This window comes from Emydura macquarii, unplaced genomic scaffold (assembly GCF_026122565.2).
Source record: "Emydura macquarii macquarii isolate MOO-44397 ecotype Brisbane River unplaced genomic scaffold, CSIRO-AGI_Emac_v2 contig_1119, whole genome shotgun sequence".
NCBI lineage: Eukaryota > Metazoa > Chordata > Testudines > Chelidae > Emydura > Emydura macquarii.
The window spans coordinates 20,116,720-20,138,683 of record NW_027131256.1 but is presented as its reverse complement, the minus strand read 5'-3'; the positions used below and the strand labels follow the sequence as shown (position 1 = coordinate 20,138,683).

Below are 21,964 nucleotides of genomic sequence, written 5' to 3'. Positions count from 1 at the left end.
AACTTGGTAGAACTAAACAGACATTTGTAACTTTTGAATTCACTTGTCCTTACCCCAAAACTCGGTCAAAAAAAATTTTTTTTTTTGAGTGGAGAAAGAAAAGGGAATTAAGAGGGAACCTAAAACTGAGAGATTATAGTGCTACATGAGAAAAGTTTTTGTAAAGAAAGTTCTATTTATGGTATATTAAAAGCTGGTGAATGGACTGGACACTTTTTCCTGTCTGGGACCAAACTCCCTCAGTTTCAAAGTTCTTTTCTTCCAGACCTTCTTCCAAGTATTGACTCTTGAAATGGGTGTGGGAGAGGCGAAGTCATGATATCACTTCCCCTCTTTTTTTATATTTTCTTCCAGCATGTTGGAAAGATCTTTGCTGTTGCATGGAGGTCTGGCAGTCCCAATTGGTCAAGCAGTCTCCATTGTATACAGTTGCTGGGATAATGGATTCTTTCCTTGATGGGTGTTGATTAACGCTGTCTGGTTATCCTTTATTGCAATGGAAAGTTGGTTGTGGGTGTCTCCCAACCTCACAACATATTTCAGTAACACGTATAGCAATGCTTCATAACTTCACATATAATGAGAGTACATACAATCCTACAGGATGTTCATGTTTAACAGATTAAGACTTTCAAATAATACCTCACAAGGCATGCTTTCTACCAAACATGTCATAATCATATCATAGTGGTGAATATGGGCTTCCAGGGTGTTACTTTGAGGTACAGAGTGTCACAGTAAATAATTAAAAAGTTTCATCTTGAAATAAAAGTTTTAGGTTGTCTTATGGAATGGTAGTGATGCAACCTTCACTATTAATGATATAGCAACATTAATTTGAATAAAAGCTCTCTGTAATATGATTTGAGAGTTTGTTGCATGGGACTTGGCAGAACATTGCATTTTCTGTAGTATGACCTAGATGTTTTGTACAGCATTCTGGGAATTCAGACCAGAGTGTAGTCAAACTTGCCACATTTCATCAAATGCTATTTTTGTTTTGGTTGTATTTGGTTTGGTTTTTTTAAGTGAGAATCTAATGATGCCATTTTGAGTCAGGACTAGTGCATGCAAATGCTCAGTAAGCTTCCCCATGTGGCTTTGTCAGTACACCTTATCCTGTTGGGTAGCTCTTAGAAATGCCATGGCACTCTGGTGTCCTTGACCAAAATCCCATCTTTTGGCCCACATGAACATTGTTATCTCTTTTGCTTCTTTGTACTTCAGAGGTATTTAGTATAATTTAAAAAGCACTTTAGGATCACTTATGGTTAAAGGCACTACTTTAAGATGTAAAATATTAGATATGAGCTGAATGAGGAAGGAGATCTCAATATATAATGTACTTACAGCAGTATCTAGCCACAATATGGAAGATGCTGAATTGCATGATAGCACTTCAGCTAACAATGGGATTTTCAAAAGCACCTAAGTCACTTGGCAAAGATACTATTGAAAGTCAAAGGACTATGCATCTAAGTGACCCAGGTTTTGATTTGCAAAAGCACCTACATATTTTTTCTTCTTTTTATATTGCCAGCATATCAGAATCATTCATGGAGTAGGTATCACCAGTACTCTGGCACTGTGTTATTTTAGGCTTTGAATATGTCCATGCTAAGTAAAACTAGGACGAAATGACTAAAAGCTGCTGAAAATATTGTTGGTTCAGTTTTCTGTCCTTCCGAAATTCAAGATGAGTGTTTATTTTTTCTAATTGAATAGTAATTTTGCCACCTGTGATTTGACACAGGTTGAATTATACAAATACTTGAACATTTTTTTTAAAGGGATTATAGTTAAAATCCTATGCGTAGAATTGAAAATAAGTGACTAGTGTTAATGACTATTGTATGGGTAAAGATCTGGGCACAGCCTTGAGAATGCACTGATTAAATTCTATTCAATTCTGAGATGTGAATATATTTTCTTAATACACTTCAGATTCTGAATTGTTTCAGATAAGAGGCTGGAGATCTTTTTCCCAAGGTTTTTACTAACTTTAATTGCATTGCATCATCGGAAGTTGCAGCCTTCCACCGAGTCTGTAATGAATACTTCTAAAGAGAGCTTTTTGTATAGAAAGCCTATTTATTTTGTAAGTAATTTTCTTTATCTTGCTATTGAATGTTTGACAGCTTCATAGTTTAGTTTCACCTTCATCTTGTAAATGAGTCCTGTGTACATAAAAGCTGTATCCTGTTGCAGAGATGATGGTTATGCCAGATTCATATTGGAGGATGAGGTGATGGTTTCTGAGATCCCTTCAGTTTTTATTTTTTTGCCATTGCTTGCATTGGCTACTGAGCACAAATGCAGCTGTACAGATTGCTGAATCTCCGGCAAGGACAGAGTGTGAATGGGGAGCTATCTGGTTGGATCACTAAATCTAGAGTATGGACCTTATTGGGCATTTAAAAAGTTCTTTATTATCTCTATGTGAATCTTTCTCTGTCTCCTTTTTGCGAAGCATACAGGCATTGAAACCATGGCAATTCTCAGGAGAGCTGAACTGAATTTTTCTTCAGAGTGGCACTAACGCTGCTGCTGAATGGTCAACAGGTGTGTCTGGGTCACAAGAGGATTGTCTTTTTCTGCCCTTGTTTCAGAGGCAATGCTCAGTTTACATATGCAGCCCCTGCCAGCTTTGCGTGAAATTAACCACTGATGGTGACTATCAGCAGCAATAAGGAAAAGTCATGTGTAGTATTTTCATTATAACATATTCATGTTATTAGTATATTGTCTTGACAGTCTCCATTTTTGTTAGGAATTAACCCACAGTTCAGCTTGACTTAGAGAAAAATACGCTGCAATGTCTTATGAAATGTCTATCTCTCAGGGGCACTTTATAAGTTACAACAATAAAAACCCCATAGACTCCTGGGGTGAATGTACACACTTTAATACAACAAATTCCTTTTAAAAATAAGAAAAAATAACTGGGCTATAATTACAAGGAGTGTCACCAGACTTTTATAACTGGACCCAACCTTTGAATCTCTGTCTGCCATCCCTCTTTGGGATGTGAGACTCCTCAGTCTAACTGTCCTGAGCCATGAAACCAGTGCTCTGATCTCCTTAGCCTCCCCAGTTGCTTTGAATGCTTATCCAGAACTCCACCCATTGGGCACTAAGGTTTATAGTTCAACTCTTTGGGGATATGTGGCAGAACAAGGAATCCGGGTGCCGCAAAGAAACTTCTTAAATATACATGCTTTACTCCAGGGTTCAACAAACCCTGGGCGCCAGGTCGCCATGGCGCCTAGAAATTTAAGTCTGGCGCCTAGTTTTTTTCCGTGGAGAGCGGCTGCCGCGCTCAGGCTAGGGCGCCCCGCCGCTGGGCCCACATTGTGGGAGAGGGGCGGGGGGAAGGTGTGGGGCCGGGAGGGGAGAGCGGCTGCTGTGCTCTGGCCCGGGCACCCTGCCGCTGGGCCCACTTTGTCTGGCTCCTTAATTTTTGGGCTGGCTCCTACCTCCGAAGCAAATTTGTCGAGCCCTGCTTTACTCATAACTTAGATTAAGTTTTTGTCACAGTTATTTTTAGTAAAAGTCACAGACAGGTCACGGGCAATACACAAAAATTCACAGATGCCCATGACCTTTACCAAAAATAACAGGGCAGCAGTTGGGAGCTGCTGAGGAGAGGGGAGGGGGCACAGTATCTGGGAGGGCGGGCGCAGCAGCTAGGAGCTGTAGGGCCGGTCACCTGCTCCAGGATCTGGGGTCCCCCCACCACAGCTGGAGGCAGCAGGGACCCTCTGCCACCTACAGCGGCTGCAGGGTCTCCCCACAGTGGTTGAGAGCTCCAGGGACCCCTGCCATCAGCAGACCCCACTGAGGGTGATAGAGACCGCAGAGGTTTCAGGTCCCGTCATTGTCCTCAGCTCAGAGCTGCAGCGGGGTCTCTGCCGCTGTTGGCATCTCAAAGCCAGAGGTTCTGCTACCCATCCTGGTGGACAGCATCAGGGATCCGTGCTGCCTGCGGCATCTTGTCAGACAGCAGTGGGACCCCTGCAGCTCATGGTGGCTCAGAACTGGGAGGTCCCTGCCGCAGCTGAGAGCTGCTGCCCCATTTTCCTCCCCCTTGTCTCCTGAGCTCCGGGACTCTTGCTGTTTGAGAGCTCGGGTCCCATCAGCCCCCAGAAGCTGGCAACTGAAAAGGTTGGAGATCTCCATGACAAAATCTTATCCATACTCATAACACAGGAGAGTTACAGATCTGTGCATAACAATAAATGTTTAAACTCCTCAGCCCTCTCCCCAAATCCTCACCACTCTGAGTCTTGTATGATCAATGTTCTTGGCGAAGGGCCAAGCCCCTCCTGTTTCAAACTCCTCCGGCTATGTCTTCTGTTTCTGGAGGTATAATGGTTGTACTTGCTTAGGAGAGCCTTTTTCTGTCATCTTCTGCTGGAGGATTTTTCTTGATCCAACCCAAGTCAGTGGCTCTGCAGGTAGCAACCCCACTGACCCACCAGGGTAGGACTATTCAATATTGATGGCTCCTTGGTGTCTGTTTCAGTTTCTCAGACATAGTCTGTTCCTGCTACAAAATGAAGGTTTTAATCCATGCTCCTAAACGATATTATACAAAACAAAAAGGAATTAATAAACTGACACATATCTTCCCCACATTGTCACAAGAAATGCTTAAACTATTGTGTTAATTCCATGTTATTGATAAATTTTTATTTAAAATTATAGTAAACATATAGAACATTCACCAATGTGTTTTTTTTCCTTCTCTAAATATCAAGCTAATGATCATTTACTATAATTTACCTCCCACTGGTTTTGTTTTATTGAAGCTTTTGTGAAACCTGGTGGGTAAAATATAAGTTTCGGAACATGGCTTGAAAACTTTTTTTCACTAGTCCAGGATCACTGCTGGTAAATCATTTGTACTGATCTTCCAACTAAGCACTTTTGTAATAATGTTCTCCACATGTTACCTTACTAACCACTAGAGCGTAATATTTTGGCATTTGGATGTTGATGTTTTATATTTCCGTTGGTATAAAACATTTGTTTATGGGTCTGGTAATTTGTAAAGCATTAGACCTTAAGTCATTTATATATATACATGCAAGGATGGGTGAGTTACATCACAGTAAAGAGGGCAAGTGTTAACGAGGTAAATTCAATCAGAGTGAATGATGCCATTCACAACAGTTGATGAGAAGGTGTGAATGTCAAAAGAGGGAACATTATTTTTTGTAGTGGGCTAGTCACTCCCAGTCTTTGTTCAGATCTAGTCTGATAGTGTCAAGTTTGCATATGAGTTCCAGCTCTGTCTGCAGTTTCACACTGGAGTTTGTTTTTGAAGTTGCTACCAAACTGAAGTTTCCACTTCATGCATCCAATGAAGTGGGTTTCTGTCCACAAAAACTTATGCCCAAATAAATTTGTTAGTCTTTAAGGTGCCACAGGACTCTCACTATTAGACCTTAACAATCACCATCCTAAACTGGTCTCTGGATCTAGCAGTGTTTTTTGGCAGTTGTCCTGGACTAAATATAGCAAATCTCAGACCAGTATTTCAGTCACTGTAAGAGGAGTAATTCACTTACCGATATAAATACATATAAAGGCTTGTAAAAAATTTGTAGTGGTTGAGGAAAAGGTTTACGAAGATTCATTTAAGCACACATGATTCTACAACAAACCGCTGCACAAGACAGTTTTAGCCAGTGCACAACACTGTGCACAGTTGTCTACATTCTGTGTATGGGAACTTCTTGACACTGTAGGGGAATTCACAGTGAAGATGGAAGAAAATATGACTTTGAATGTATTTCTCTTCATTCAAGATAAGCGTAGAAGCAAATAGTTGGTATTTATTTCAGAATTTGAAGTTTTTTACTTGGCCAGTGCAAAGCTACTTTTAAGGCTTATAGATAAAACAAATCATACATACTGATTACTGTGTATTGGGTAGGTTTGTTCAATTAGTAAAACATAAGGTATTTTGAATATTCTTAGGCATGGGAACAATAGGAAGACATTCAGATTCCCTTTACCTTGAGTTGTGCCTTTCTATTAATTTTTTCTCCTCCCTCAGGTTTATGTCACAATGACCATTCCCTCTAGATTCTAGCAATGATTGTTAACCTAGTTGATATAAGAATATTGTGAGGTGCTTGCTCCCCCTTGGGACTAGTTTATGCAACAATTGAATGCTTACTATATTTGCATAAAAATACACTTTCGAGCTATTCCTGCAGATAATGTAGCTAGTAAGAATGTCTGTCTGTGTGAGGCAGTTGTGGTTGATGCCAAAGTCTGCCACTGTAACACCTCACTTCTATGAAGATGCACAGTGTGCTTGTTTTCAGTTACAGGGTAAAATTGAGTAGTACTTTTTCATGCAAATAACATGCTAAATATCAAACATTGACTGGCTAAACCGGTAAGTTTGCCTCTGTGACACTTATTTACTTCAGCTTAACATTCAAGTGCTTGTAACCTTATCGCTGATCAAGACCGCAAGGGGGGTTTATATTTAGCTATGGACTATTTTAGAATCTGAGATATGTTTGAAAGTGGAATAAGGACAGTACTACTGATGCAAACAAAATCTAATTTGTACACTGTAACTGATGTTAATTGGGCCTTGATGAGATTGACAGAAGTGAGTCCAAATAAAAGCTTTTTTCAAAAACACTCAATAGTCTATTAATCATACAGAAATATATAAGAATTACAAAAAGTCAGGCTCAGTTGGTTTGCTAAACCTATCCTTTCTCTTTTGGGATCAAATTCTTCACTGGCTTATGTTCTGGGAAGACCTATAAACTTTAGTAGGGTTGCCTACGATGGAATTCAGGGCTGAATATGTCCCTATATATTCTTAGTTGGTACTATACTGTTAGGGCTAGTCTACACTTAAAACTTACAGCGGCACAGCTGTATTGGTATGCCAATATTTAGAATAGCTGTATTGGTACAGCTGTGGCACTGTAAGAGCACTTGTGTAGTCGCATTATGTCAACAGGAGAGAGCTCTCCCACCGACATAATAAAACTATCTAAACGAGCACTGGTATCTATATTGGTGGGAGACACTCTCCAGCTGACACAGCGCTGTCCACACAAGCGCTTATGCTGGCAAAGCTTATATCGCTTCTTCACATCCCCGAGTGACAAAAGTTTTGCCAGCATAAGTACTAGTGTAGACAAGGCCTTAGTGTTTCTTAACACTTGAAGCTCTACTTTTGAACTATGCTCAGATGTCAAGACACAGGTTTGTGCAACACCAAATCAGTGGAGTTAGATATTTGTGTAAAGTATTTGTGTATCAAAAAGGCAAATAGACCACTTTGTAGTGTTAAAATATGTTTTGCTGGCATGTTCATACTATTTACATCTATTTTTAAAAACAAGAGCTGTAACATAAATACACAGTTTTGGAAGGGAATGTGATAAGAGTACTTTGATCAAGGGAATATGGGTCAGAACTCAGGTTTTATTTCTGTCACCAACTCACTGTGTGACCATGGATAAATCACTTAAACTCCTTGTGTCTCAATTTCATCATCTGTAAAATGGTGATAACCTACCCATGTACAAGCCTAGCTCACAGGTGTTCTTGAAGGCTTAATTCATGTTTTTAAAGGGTGTTGAGATTGTCAGATGAGAGGTGGTCTATTATATCAGTGTGGACTACTAGTTACTATACAAAACATCAGGGTACTATGCTAAAATTGGTGTATATTTTCTTTCAGAAAAGGGAAAAGTAGTGTGTTATACAGTGGATTGAAAATTATACTGGATCAAGGTCCAGAATTTAGTATATTCAGTTCAGGACAAATGACCAGTATAAGAATGAAATAATCTACTTTAATAAAAATGTGATTCCACACTGAATAAACTCCACTCTGGAAAATCAAATGTAATTTTAAAATGCTTTTAGGATACAAGTTAACAGATGCTCTGCATTGGGATCAAATGCTGGCTCTGTTTCAGTTTTAAACTAGGACATTTCAAATGTCACAGCAAGCTAGCACAGAGGAACTTGGCCTTGGAAAGAACCAGCCTGAGATAAATGAGTATTCATTTGACAAATAGGATCTGTTACTATTTTTCAGAAAGGGGGTTGTTTCTTTTTCAGCTCTGATACCATGGATGATGTGGCTTCAAATAAAAAGTTTTAGTTGTATTTTTAAGATTAGACCTTGTTCATAAAATGGTCTGTTCTTTCCAATGGAAAATTCTAGAATAAGATTTTAAATATGTAAAGTGTTTGAGTATTAAGCTATCATTGTTTGACAGTTGTTACCTGGAAGAGGTATCTATCCCTGTCTCCTGTGAGAGACCTACTCATGCTACTCCAGAGCAATGTGTTTGTGTGGAAAGGATGAGGCAAAATGGTTGAGGAGAAGATCTTCATGAAGGTTTAGTAGACCTTAACTCTCCTTTTGTTCTTCAGCTTATGTTACAAACTATATAACCCATTTTAGTTGTTCTGGTTTTGGAGCGGTCCCAGTTTGGATTGTGGTGGTCTTCCATAGTGGGAAGATCCCAAGAGGCATTTGGGGTGATGGTGAAAGGTATATTGGGGAAATCTGGTACTGAAGAAAAGATAGCTAAAAATAAAAGTTCACATTTATTTTTAAAAGGGTACTGTCAAGATAAAAATCTTTAGAATACTCTTACTGATGTTTTCATTGGGATGCTGGATTAAAACGGAACAGGACTTGAAAAATCAAAAAATCCAATTGCTAGGAGTGAATTAGAAATTTCCCAATGTGAGTAGTATAGGTTTGGTGGGGAGAGTAAACAATTAACTTTTTTCAGTATTTAAGATTTTATTTTTCTAGCCTTAATTGTTGGCAAGATAACATTCTGAATGTGAACTGTAATATTGCTGTATTTCTGAGTCTGTAGACAAACGGCTCCTTTGCTTCTCTGTTTACTCCTGGAGGAATTATGTGCCACTGCGTGATGCAGAATTTGTGCAGAAATTAATGTTCTGTGCAGAATTTTCTTTTCTCCCCACAGAAATGGGCTGCAGAGCTACTGACTGCCATTAGGGGCTGCTGGACCCAGCATAGGCCAGCTTGCAAATAGAACACGCTGCTGGGGGGAGGGGAATGGAGCTGGAGGGTTCCGGACAGCTACAGTTCCCAGCATACCCTAAAGAAAGGAGGTGGCGTGCAGGAAACTCCATACAAGCCAAGGACCCAGCATCAGTCTGTTTCTCACTGTGGATCCCTGGGCTCTAGGGGGAGGGGTGCAAGTGTCTGGGCTGGGAGAGGGTCCTGCAGCTGGCTTCTAAGGGGGTAGAGGGTGCAAGTATCTGGGCTGGGGACGCAGCTAGGCCCTGGGGTCGAAGAGGTGCAGGTCTCTGGGCTGGAGGGGTGCCCTGTGGTTGGGCTCTGTGGAGAAGAGGGCAAAGAAACAGGAACTGGGTTGTCTTAGGGGTTTCTTTAACTCTCTACTCCTGGGGGATGTTTTTTTGTGTTTGTATTGTTGCAGACATACTTGTTGACAGGTATTTTGAAATAAATTACCAAAATAATTCATGATTATACAGTATTATTTTGACAAATAAAATATGCAGAATTTTGAATTTTTTGGTGCAGAATTCCCCCAGGAGTATTAGTTTTCCCAAGCTGCAGCAGAATGAAATTGGCATGACTCTTGAGGTTTCATTGCAACTAATCAGAATCACATGGACAAAAATGAAATTGGCAAGAATAATTAGGAAAGTTATGGGCATCATTTAGAGGTAGGCATTGGAGTTATTCACTTGGAGAGAAGGATCCAAACAGTAGTGGCTGGTGAGAGGGTAGAATACTCACTCTTTTCCTCTCTCCCTCATAGCAGAGGATGTGACACCCCCTCACTCCCCCTCTTCCCTGCAATGATTAGGAGATTGAGTTTTAGAGAAAAATTCCCTTCCAGCAGGGAGAGCAGTTGGAGGTGTCTTCAAGTGGTGTCTGGGACAGCATTCTCTCCCTTCCAGAAGCCAGGGTTGGGGAGATGGACTTGTCACCAGTATGTTGGCTGTATCTTGCTTATGGGGAGAGAGGAGGTTATCCCTCATTTTTCATATTGCCTTTTAGCCCAGTAGCTGTCACAAACTTTTTCAAATCTTGAAACTTAAAATGTATGCTGCTTGTTTACATTTTGTGCTTCCTTGAAAGGTGAAGCTAAACCAATTAGTTTAATTTCCTTGTTCCTATGCATTAACACAATGCTGTGTGACGTTCCAGGTTTCAGTGCTGCAGGAGAAAGTTTACATTTAAAGAAACCCACAGAACTACTTTAAACAACCCTCTTCATTTTAAGTTAATGAAAACATTTCTATTCATATAAAATACATTTACATTCTTATATATTCATCCCTTTTTTTTTGCAAGCTAAATTTTCAGCCTAAACTACTTGCTAGTGTCCCCCGGCATTTTGACTTTACAAAATATGCAGCAAAACGCACCTGTATGGAGACAGAATTTTGCTTTTGAACTGTATTTGAAGGTATTTAATTTATTATTGGAATTGTTGCATTGGAATTGTAACATAATTGCAAGCTTCGGAAGAAAATAAAGTCTATTTCTGTGGAAAGATTTTTGTTGAGAGAACTGCAGGCAAACTTTCAGTCTAGCGTTTGGGAAGTAAGTTCTAGTAATACGAGTTGAATGTTCTGGGATTGAGCTAATGGCTGGAGAGGAAAGATGTCACAGAAGAGGGGAGGGACTATAGGTCCTTGATCTTAATTTCTTGTTAAACTAGTCCCCTTCAGCCTCTTCATGTATTCATTCCCAGCAGAGGTCTGGATGCTATTCCTGGAGATACCAAATCACCAGTTTAGTTTTTGCTGCTAGTACTGCCAGAAAGTGCTATGTGTAGAAATAGTACATCACACAAGAATGATTCTCTGCTATAGAACTTTCTTACTCTGCATCTGAAAATGGGAAAGGGTTGAGAAACACTGGATTCCTGTATCCCTATGCTGATTTTAACTTCAATAGTGGAATAAACCTCTGTGGTCCACTGGTGGTTGTTTAAGATTTATAGTGTAGTAACATCTAGAGGCCAACCAGATCAGGCTCCCATTGGGCTAAATGCTGTACAAACATCTAGTAGAGGACAGTCACTGCCCTCAAAGAGCTTACAGTTTTTAAAATTAAATCAAATATTTACAAAATTAAACTCATTTGAAAGTATGGTTTTGTAGTGGGAATTTGTAGTGGGACATTATTCAAAGATTGTGAGAGTGATGTGGTTTAACTGATCACGTATAGTCAGGTACCAAAAAACTGAGATTGGAGGTTTTTTTATATAGTCCAGTATAGGAGGGGTGCATGAATCTTAACATATATTATATAAGAGTTATCCATCATTTTATTAAATATGGGAAAACTCTTACTTTCTTTTCCAAGAATTATAAAATGTGTTTGTCCAAGCCACTTTGTTATGCTGCAGTCCAGCCAAATGTATTACTGTATCAATTTCTTTTCAAGGTGCATAATGTATGGGACTTAATGAAATGGTGCACAGAGCATTCATATTCCAGTAATAACCCAAACCATCTTTTCTATGTAGATTTACAAGGAAAAGAAATACTCAAGGTTACAAACCTGTAAAGATAATTCTGAAGTGTTCATTCTGCTCTTTAAAATATGAAAACTTTTTTCTAGTTTTGGACCTTGTGGGCCTATAAGCTAATGTTCTCCTAAATAGAATGGCAAATAAAACATTCACTGAAAGGGTTCAAGGATGGTAGCCTGATTACATAAATAAAATGATATTTATGTGAATATTAGCTTTGTAGCTCAGAGCAATATTTGACAAGGTGGAACATTATTTTCTGCCTTATATTTCTGAAAGCAGTATGCTAATCAACAATATTTGCTAATATATGAGAAAAATATATATTCCACTTACACCCATAGACATTCTGTCCATACTGAAATTTGGCTAGGACATGGGAGACCTAATTCCAATTTTAAAATAAACTAAAAAACAAAACCCCAAGTCAGTCCCTTACTTTTTACATCTCTGCTGAAAAAGTCCAACTGTTGCATCACAGTATACCTGTGGCATTCTAGGATATTGGTTCACTACTTACTTAGGGCGAAGAGTGCTATCAACTTAAATGCCAACATTACTACTTGTAGCACCTGGATTTTCTCTTGTGTTCTCTTGCCTTGTGCCTACGTGACAAAGATCACAGGATGGTGGCTGCAAACGAGAAAATTTCAAGAAAGTAGAATTTCTTCAGATCTTTGTGCAGATCCAACTTATAATGTGCATGCTCCTCATGCATGACTTTTGACCAGACATGTCCATTGGGGCTGTGCTTCTGCTCTGCATGTCCTCATACCCCTGCATTTGAAACTATATGGCTGAGTGGCCCAAACTGCTTCTTATTTTCCACTTACCACCTGAGGCAGTGAGACAGACCTGGTCTCTGCCTGCTACCTTGAAGTGCCTTTTCATTGTATCAAACTTGTAAATATTAGTAATTACTACCATTAGTTTAGTTTAAGGAGGGTTTTCTGTGCTTTTGGCAGCTCCTTATTTGTTTTTAAATATTCTTCCCTTCTTCTGACTGCTATTTGGTATTGAGGTGCTTCCTATCTATTGACCAAACTTAAACCCTCTGGCTTTCAGCCATGACCATCTTGTGACAGACGTACAATACTGATGGAATAGTTGCTGTCTTTTCTATTTGGGTGAGTCCTTCTCCCCCAGAACTTGCCTTTCCAGAGATACTTTGCTAAAGCTCTGCCTACTGCAGCTGTCCATGAAGGAAATGTAGGCTTGAGAAAGATATTCCTTTGGCTGCAGAAAGGGACTCGTCTCCCAGAGATCCCACTGCTTCAGTGCTTTTTTAAGTAGGGAGTCTATCCCAAAAGTTCTTGTTATCAGTACTGGGAGAGGGTCTGCAACCCCAGCAATTAGCCATTCTCAAACCTCCAAAACTAGCTCATCACTGGCTGGAGGTTGACATTGAAGCCTGGTAGTGCGTCCACCACATTGAACCATGGGAGATATGAGTGCCATTCTGAGGGCAACTGATGGTGGCAATCCTCTTCCCTGGAACAGAGGAGATCAAGGAAATTCAGTCATGGACCTTCTAACTCTTCTAAATAACAAGCCTAGAGGCTTGATCATCCTGGATAGGCTAGTGGGGCATCAAAGCCTGGTACTGGCAAAGGAATCTCACTGGCAGACATGCTCCTTACCAGAGTCCTTAATGGTACTGGCAGACCTGTTATTAAGTACTGATGCTGAGCACCCAGCACCAGCCTGTGTATCAGTTATATAAATATTTGGGGTGGATTTTTAATCTCTTCTATCTTCAGTGAAAGGAATTTCTTATTTCTTTAGATTTGTCTGTTGAATCTCATTTTGCATCTTCCCATTTTGACAAGTTCACTTGCTGGATAGTTTGAACCTTCTGATAATACAGTCACTGCATGTACTTTGGAGTGCTACACAGTCTGTTAGCTACTCTTCTCTAAAGCACATGTAAGTAATTGACTATTGTAGGCTCTCCAGTGTTGAGTGAAAAAAAATATGAGATGTCTAGAGTGATGCTAGAAAGAGCTAGCCATGTGGCAGTATCCTTTCTGGCAGCCAATGAAGACAGTAGAAAATACAGCTGGACACTGGTATCATGGCATCTGCCATTAAACTAGCTTGGATAAAACTCCAAAGCTATTACTGATGCTTTGGGATGCAGCCCGTTATCCAAATGAAGATGGGATGAAACAGTTCCCATGCCATTGTATAGCATAATCACTCTGTGAATTGTGGTGGTGGTTGGTGGATGTTTAGACATAGGATTCTTGAGACCAGGGGTAGAAAAGACCTATTTAGAATAGGTAGTTTAGGTTTCCATGGTATGAGCCACTGTATATGGGTCAATATTTCTTAACTGACGTTCATAAATCCTGGTTTGATGTTTGTAGGGGGCTTGTACATGAGCAGTGTAGCCCTCTTCTCTGGACATTCAGTATAATCTAATGACTCAGTGATCTCAGTTGGTCCTTAGCTGCAATCTAATTTAAAAGAGCTAAGTGTCGCCAACCCCAACTGCTCAAAAATCATGAGTAAGTCCCCAAAAACCATGAGGTTGTTTTAAAAGCAAAGAGATTTTTAAAAAGTGTTCTTTTTTAAAAAACAAAAAAAACAAAAAAAACCAAACAAAAAAAAACCAAACCTTTTTGAGCTATTAGGATTCATGCTTTCAAGCATTTCTCTGGAGCCATGAAGGCTAGAAAATGTTTCTTTTAAAATGTAAATCAAAGCTGAGATTCATACAGTTGTAGGACTCCAGAATCTTTAAGTGAAACACCAAATATTGAGAATTGGTAACACTGCAGCTTTAATGTAGTTGAGATAACTTTGGCTCTTCTTAAATCCCCGTCTTCCTCAGTTTCTTGTTGCTCCTGCACTATTCCAACTGCTCCAATTAATTTTGCCTTTGTGCATAGTGGAAAATGGCAGCCCACAAACAATAAAAGGGGGAAACAGAATCTCTTTTCCCTACTTCCAGTATGAAATTCCAGACCCACATCAATCCTGAAATTATAACCGTGTCTACAGTTACCAGGGAAACAAACTTGGCATCTGTAGGAAAAGCAATAGTAAAACCTGGTTTATTAAAGAGGTTTAAACAGTGGTTTCTTAGTTGTTGTATACATAGCTTTAAGAGAGTGCGCTCTTCATTACCACTGCTCCTCATCACCAGCTGCTCTCATTCTAAAGATTTTTCTTGTAAATCCTGAGACCTAACCTCCTGTCAGTACTTAAGTACTTAATACTGTATTAAAGGCTGTCGGATTGTGGTCCTCTTTGCTGCTCAGAAAGGAACAGTCCTTTCTTTTATTTTTTACTGTGTCTATTAAAGTAGTGCCCAGAAGCTCCAGCCAGAATTGGAGATTTAATATATACACTGTCACAGAGAGCGAACTATACAAACACCTAGTCAGACACAGTCCCTGCCCCTAAAAGTTTTTTCTCTGAATAAACAAGACAGATAGATGTGCTAAAGGAAACCAAGGCACAGGGAGGTGTAATGGCTTGTCCAAGTCCACACAGCAGATCAGTGGGAATAGATGTGAGGTCTCTTAGGTCCTAGTCCAGTAAAAGTCCTTGAACCTAGAAAGTTTAGATATCAAGAAGTTTCTTCTCTGGATTTGTGTCCCACATCCGATTTCTCCTTTTCCTGCTTCCCCCAAGGAAGGGGAATTTTCACTGAATTAAACTGAGACAAGATTTTACATTCCTTCTTTGAAAAGGACACGGGCCACTGTCTAAGGTCTTGTCTACACTACACAGTTTTGTCGACAAAAGACATCTTTCTTTGACAAGACAGAGGAGGTGTACACACTGCAATGCGTCTCCCACCAATTTAACTCTCCTGCTGCGCCGACATAAAAAAACCACCTCGACAAGAGGCATAGAGCTTTTTGTGAGAAAGTTAGAGTGACGTGTAGACGTTGTGTTGCGTTGCTTATGTCACTCTAACTGGCTTCCGGGAGGTGTCCCACAATGCTCATTATGACCGCTCTGGTCAGCAGTTTGAACGCCATTGCCCTGCAGCCAGGTACTCAGGCATGTGCCCCTCCCCCTTTAAAGGCCTGGGAATTTTTGAAATTCCTTTTTCTGTTTGCTCAGAGTAGTGAGCTCATATAGCATCTTCCCAGCTGATCATGCTAGCTTTCAGCAGCAAATATGCTCCTGTGTGGAGTACACTGGAGTTGTTGGATCTGCTGGGTATGTGGGGAGAGGAGGCTGTGCAGTTGCAGCTATGCTCCAGCCGTAGGAACTTTGATACCTTTAAGCAGATTGCTTGTGGCATAGCGGAGAAATGACACAAAAGGGGGACACAGCAGTGCTATGTGGCGATCAAGGAGCTGAGGCAGGCATACCAGAAGGCAAGGGAGGCCATTTGTTGCTCTGGTGCGGTGCTGAAGGCATGCCATCCTTGGTGGCAATCCCACCGCCACTGCCAAGAGCCTGTGGATACATCAGGGGGACTGGAGGCAGCGACTCTCTGAGTCAACCCCAAGGATGAATTGGTGGACCAGGAAGTGGAGTTGCAGAAGGATGTGGGACAGGCAACAGGGTCGTCCAGTGGCATGGTGAGCCAGGAACTCTTTACGACTCCAGAAGGGTCTAGCCAGTCCCAGCCCTACAACTCTGGTGCACCTGATGCAGGAGAAGGGAGCTCTGATAAGTACTCATTTCAAGTGCTTTAATACTACATGGTGACATGAGGTAGAGCTTTGCTTGCTTTATTTTTTTTAACATGGTAGAAGTCGAATAAGGGATAGAAATTAACAATGCTAGCACTGTTTGTATTTGCGTCTCATTCCCCTATGCAGCTACATAGTAGAGGCTCTGCAGAAAAGTTTGTTAATGCACACTGTGATGTCCTGGGAATCCTCTGTAGAGATCTATAGGAAACTTTCCTGGAGGTACTCTTCAATCCTCTGCCAAAGGCTCCTTGGCAGAGCTGCTTTGCTTCTTCCCCCGCTATAGGAAACTTTGCCATGCCAATTGGCAATTAGTTCCTCAGGAACCAAGCAGCACACAGGCAAGCAGCATACGGACCTGGTCTGAAGCCACATGCATGCAGGAGTTGTGCCCTTGCATCCTTGGTTACCCTTTGGTTACCCTCAGGAGTGAGATATCAGCTTTGATCACAACTGCCTGTGGAAAATGGTGCCAGTATTAAGAATAGTGTCTAGGCGCTTTGGAGTGGTCCCTTTTGGAAACTACCCAGATCCTTTGTCCCATCTTGCCCTTCTCCCCCAGGCCAAACTTACCATGTTGAGGGCTCTTGCCATGCTGTGTGCTTGCCACAGGAAAGTGAGACAGAGGTGTATGTAATTTTTATGGTTCAAGGCTGTGAGTACACTCACAATGATGCTTCTGTTTGTTGTTTCGTTGCTTCTGCAGATGTGCCCCTGGGAGCCACCTCTTATGCACCAGCGGAGCACTTCCGTCAGATAAGGAGGCAAACCAGAAGGAGTAACAAGGACATGTTTAAAGAAATGCTATAATTGTTGGATAGCGATCACAGAATGTGGAGGGAGACAATAGACAAAAAACTCAGAATGGATAGCCAGGAGTGGAGACAGTTAGGAGTGGATGATAAAGCTCATGGAGGACCAAACAGAGATGCTTAGATCTCTGATTGTGCTGCAATTGGAACACATCTGTGTTTGACACGAGACGACACCCCCCCCTTCCCCCCCACTCCCCGGCAGCACATACAGAACTGTGTTCCATGCCCACTCCAAACTCCCCACACACATTCCTTGCATGTGCCCAGCCCATCACAGTGCCCCTTGAACTCTGCCCTAGGGACATGTATGATAATGACAGCTGGACTTTAAAAACAGCTGTGAGTGCCTCATTTGAGAGAATGCTCCTCAGTATCATGAGCCTTGTAAGAAATGGAAATTTGTGCATTGCTGTTTAATAAAATTGTAGTCTTTGAAATGAAATGAATCTTTATTCATGTCCTACACATGGTGGTTGCTGCTGAAATTCATACACTGTGACATTTGGCACATATGAAGACCACAAGTAACGCTCAAGTAGCAATTATTACAAGGGTTATTCAAGTCTGCAAGTAAATAATGCCTGGCTGAATGCATTACAAAAAGACACATTACTGAGACTCATTGTCAAAATGCTGCTTCAAAGCCTTCCTGATTCAAGTAGCTCAGCCTCTGCTCCCGTTGAGCTCTTCTAATAGCCCTGGTATCTGGCCGCTCAAAATCAGCAGCCAGGCGATCCACCTCAGTGCTCCGCCCTGAGGAAACTTTTCCTGCTTAGCTTCACAAATGTTTTGCAGCGCATAGCAGGCTGCTGTGACCATGGGAATATTTTCCTCATTGATGTTTAACCTGCTAAAAAGGCAGCATCAGTGACCCTTTAATCTGCCAAACGCACATTACACGGTCATTCTGCATCTGCTGAGCCTGTCATTGAAGTGCTCCTTGCTGCTGTCAAGGTTTCCAGTGTTAGGCTTCATGAGCCAGTGGAGTAAGGGATAGGGTGAGTATCCAAGAATCATTATGGGCATTTTCACAACCCCTATTGGAATTTTCTGGTCTGGAAAAAGAGTCCCTGCTTAAAGCTTTCTATATAGGTCAGTATTTCTGAAGATGCATGCATCATGCCCTTTCCCTAACCACTCCGCATTGATGTCAGTGAAAGGACCCTGGCGATCCATCAGCGCCTGCAATACCATAGAGAAGTAGCCCTTTCTGTTGATGCACTCTGTCTCAAGATGGTCTGGGGCAGAGGTGTGCATACGAAGAGCAAGCATGGGCCCCCCCCCCCCCCCCCCCAGTAATTGGCAAGGAGGCATAGGGCTCCTCCAGCTCCCAGGGCCCTGGGGGTGGGTAAGGGAACAGAACGAAAAGGCGATCTCTGCCCCAAAAAGCTTACAACCTGAGTAATAAGGCTAGATTTCACCCATAATTTTTTTTTTCTCAAAACATCTTCCCATGGAAGATATAGAGAATTGTCATCATCAGTTCCATAACAAAAAGCTACGTTAAAGCTATATGGTTTAAAAAGTCAAGTCAGGAAATGCATAGATAAAAGTTGTCTGTACAACCTTACTTTTCACCCTATATGCATGCATTGTTATAGTCGTCTTTTCTGTGTAGTAACATGGCATTTTACACATACAAGACAGATACACAATTTATGGAATCCTGCCTCTTTTAATCTGCTCTTTGTAGTAGATTCTCCTTGCCTTAAATCCCTATCACCCTGTCCTGTTTTACTCTGTTTACCCCTTCGCACTCACTTCTCTTGCTCAGTTCAGGAACTCCAAAAGTCCCCTTCCCCCATCTTTGTTTGTGAAATGGAATTATATTGGGCAATTATGTTGCTTTTCAAAGTGTTACAGTCAGTAATGATGAGGAAACAGAGGTGGTGTCTTTCTCAAAGTAAGAAGGACTGAGAGACAGAGTTGGGACTAGAACACAGAAGGTCTGGATTCCAGTCCTGTGCTTAAGCACCAGACCATGTTCCACTTTTCAATTAAGACCAAAACAGATTAACCATCATGTTCCTATTTAAAATATGTTGTACCTCTTAAAGCATATTCTATTTATAATCTTCAGTTAGGAGTCTTTAGCTATTATTTGTTACTGTACATAAGGGTTATTTTCTGCTTTACAGCTTCTAATTTCAAAGTGTCTGCTTGTGAAACTTGTCAAATATTAACATCAGAATTTCTAAACTGGCGCTAATGGTGTTGGAACAGCAAAAAACATGATGTATTGCTTTTTCCATTTGAAAATTTATAACCCTACAAATTGTGTTAAGATTTATATTACATGCAGGTTCTGTTCTATTTAGGTTATTCTACTGTGCCCAGCTCCATAATATCTGATTGTGAATGTTCTTTAACCTCAACTTTTTTAATGAGACTATAAATCAGTGTTTTTTCTTCAACAGGAAGAAGAGAATTTATCCAAAGATTAAAACTTGAAGCAACACTGAATGTTCATGATGGCTGTGTAAGTGATTTCTTGTATCCAAGTTTTCAAAGCTTTAAAAATGTGATGTCTCATGTCAAAGAATGTGTCCCTAGACTTAAAAATGCAAACAAAATATATTTTAAAGCTCAGTTGAAAATACTTACTTCTTCGAGTGCTTGCTTCGAGTCCATTCCCAATTAGGTGTGTGTGTGCCATATACACCGGTGCCAGAAATTTTTCCCCTAGTGCTATCTGTAGGGCGGGCTTTAGTGCTTTCTGCAGTGGTGCGTGAATGCGCCAGTATATAGGATGCTGCTGGCCCTCCTCCCTCTGTTTCTTCTTACCGCCTGTGATGGTGCTGGAACACTCCCTTGCTATGGCAAGCTTTCCATCTAGTGTTTTGTTCATTTGTCTTAGTTATATAGTTCAATTCGTTGTAGTTAAGTGTTAGTTAGTAGAACGTTAAGGTTAGAGATTGGCCCAGAGACAGGACATACCTTGATCTCCAGGTTTTAAACCCTGCACTTCGTGTAAGAAGCCAGTCAGCGACCTGCACCAGAGCTGCCTGAAGTGCCTGGGAGAGGCTCATGGGCAGGAAAAGTGCAAGATTTGCAAAAGTTTCAGACCTCACACCAAGAAAGATCGAGACATTAGGGTGCAGGCCCTTCTAATGAAATCGGCACTTAGACTGGCATCAGAATCGAGCCAGTTGGACTCAGCGCTGAGCACGTTGGCCTTGGTGTGGAGTGCCCCTCCAGCGCTATTGTCTTCCCAACACAGATTGCCATCTCCAGTGCCTAAGAAGAAACCGAAGAAGGCACATGCCGAGCAGGTGCTCTTGCTGGTGCCGAAAAGGGAGAAGAAGGGCATGGGAGACCAGGCGCGACCCGTGTTGGGTTGTCGGTTCCCATCGACACAAGAGGTGTCCTCTCCCATTCGGGTCTCGAGCCCTACTCTGGCCCCACTGCCAACTCCCAGGAGTGGCAAGAGCCCTTGGCACCTGATGGTGCCCATGATGCCTGAGGCTTTACAGGCAGTGAAGGACCTTATGGCCACCCCTGTGCCTTCAGCACCCCGAGAAGGGAGGCTGGCACCGCCTTTGTCCACGGGACCTTCCAGAGGGAAAGTGGCAATGAGACCGCTGCAACATTCCCTGACACTGAGACTCAGATTCTCAGTCTCTGGACCTGCAACACCATTCCGGCATCAGTCCCCAATCCCTCGGCATTGATCTCTGGAGAAACAATGCCGAATCCCAGAGTGCCACTGATTTCCCAAGCCCCGGCACTGATCTCTGCATAGCCGGCATAGGTCTCCTCTCTCTGAATTCTGGTTGCTGAGCCCCTACAGGAAGCCCAAGGACGAGAGCTGGTCAAGAGAGGAGCGACATTCAGGCTCACGGCACTGCTCCCCGGCACCTGGGTGCCCATGTTCCCACCATTGTGCAGAAGGGAAGCGGCTTTGGCACCCCCGTGGTCTCTGAGGGACAGTTTGGATTCGGATGGAGAGGGAGTGGTCTTGCCCAAAGGGCAACTCCCTGCCACTGCAGCAGGCTTCCCCATGGCATCCCAGATGGGGATACGGCCACAAGGCCAATGGACAGTCCTGTGGCAGTTTTGGAACCTGTGAGGTCTTCCATTGACCTTGGGTTCACAAAGGTACTCCCTCTCCAGAGCCTCGGTGCCGCAGACATCGCCTTCCCAGTACTGAACTTAGATAGAGACTCAGACCAAAAGGAGATCCTTGCAGAGGCCCCAGAAGGGGCTACACCACCCAGAGAGTACAGCTCTAGCCCTCCCTCTCTACCAGCCTCCTCCTTTTCCTCACCAGACCAAGCTGTGGCAGGACCCTCCATCGCTGTCCCATTGGATAATTTCGAGGTGCACCAGGAACTATTGAAACTGGTGGCATCACACCTGGAACTGAAGGTGGAAGAGCTAAGAGAGCCTGCAGATGACCTGTTTGGTGTCCTGGCAGCAGCAGCCCCATCCAGGGTGGGCCCTCTCAGTTCATGAGGGAGTGGTAAATCTGGAAAAGACCCTGTGGCAGACCCCGTCCTCCTTGCTTCCTGCTTCCAAACAGGTGGAGAAAAAATATTATGTCCCCACGAACGGGTTTAAATATCTGTATACCTACCCCTCCCTGGGGTTGTTGGTGGTAACAGCTGCCAATGAAAGGGATAGGCAGGTTCCACCCCAAAAAATAAGGATGCAAAAAAGTTTAACCTTTTTGTGAGAGAGGTTTATTCCATGGCTAGCTTGCAGCTGCGCATATCTAACCAACAAGCTCTGTTGGGTAGATATGGTTATAACATCTGGCAGTCTTTGGGAAAGTTTTCAGACTCTCTGCCACAGGTCTCCAAGCAGGAATTTGAGGCCATTCTGGAAGAAGGTCAGGTGGTAGCAAGGGCCTCTCTCTAGGTAGCCTCAGATGCAGCCAGCTCTGTGGCCAGAACCATGGCTTCTGTGGTGTTACGGGCATTGTGGCTCCAAT

At 42.1% G+C, this 21,964-nt stretch overlaps 1 protein-coding gene across 4 annotated transcripts in view; it reads left to right on the top strand.

Annotated features, from left to right (window-relative positions):
* The window catches only part of DCAF6 (DDB1 and CUL4 associated factor 6), a 162,523-nt gene that overhangs the window by 12,158 nt on the left and 128,401 nt on the right, over positions 1-21,964 (top strand). For all 4 annotated transcript variants that reach the window (XM_067546273.1, XM_067546272.1, XM_067546271.1 and 1 more), the window contains exon 2: positions 19,449-19,510. In XM_067546273.1, the coding sequence (XP_067402374.1) occupies positions 19,449-19,510 (62 nt within the window). The remainder of the gene's footprint in view (positions 1-19,448; positions 19,511-21,964) is intronic.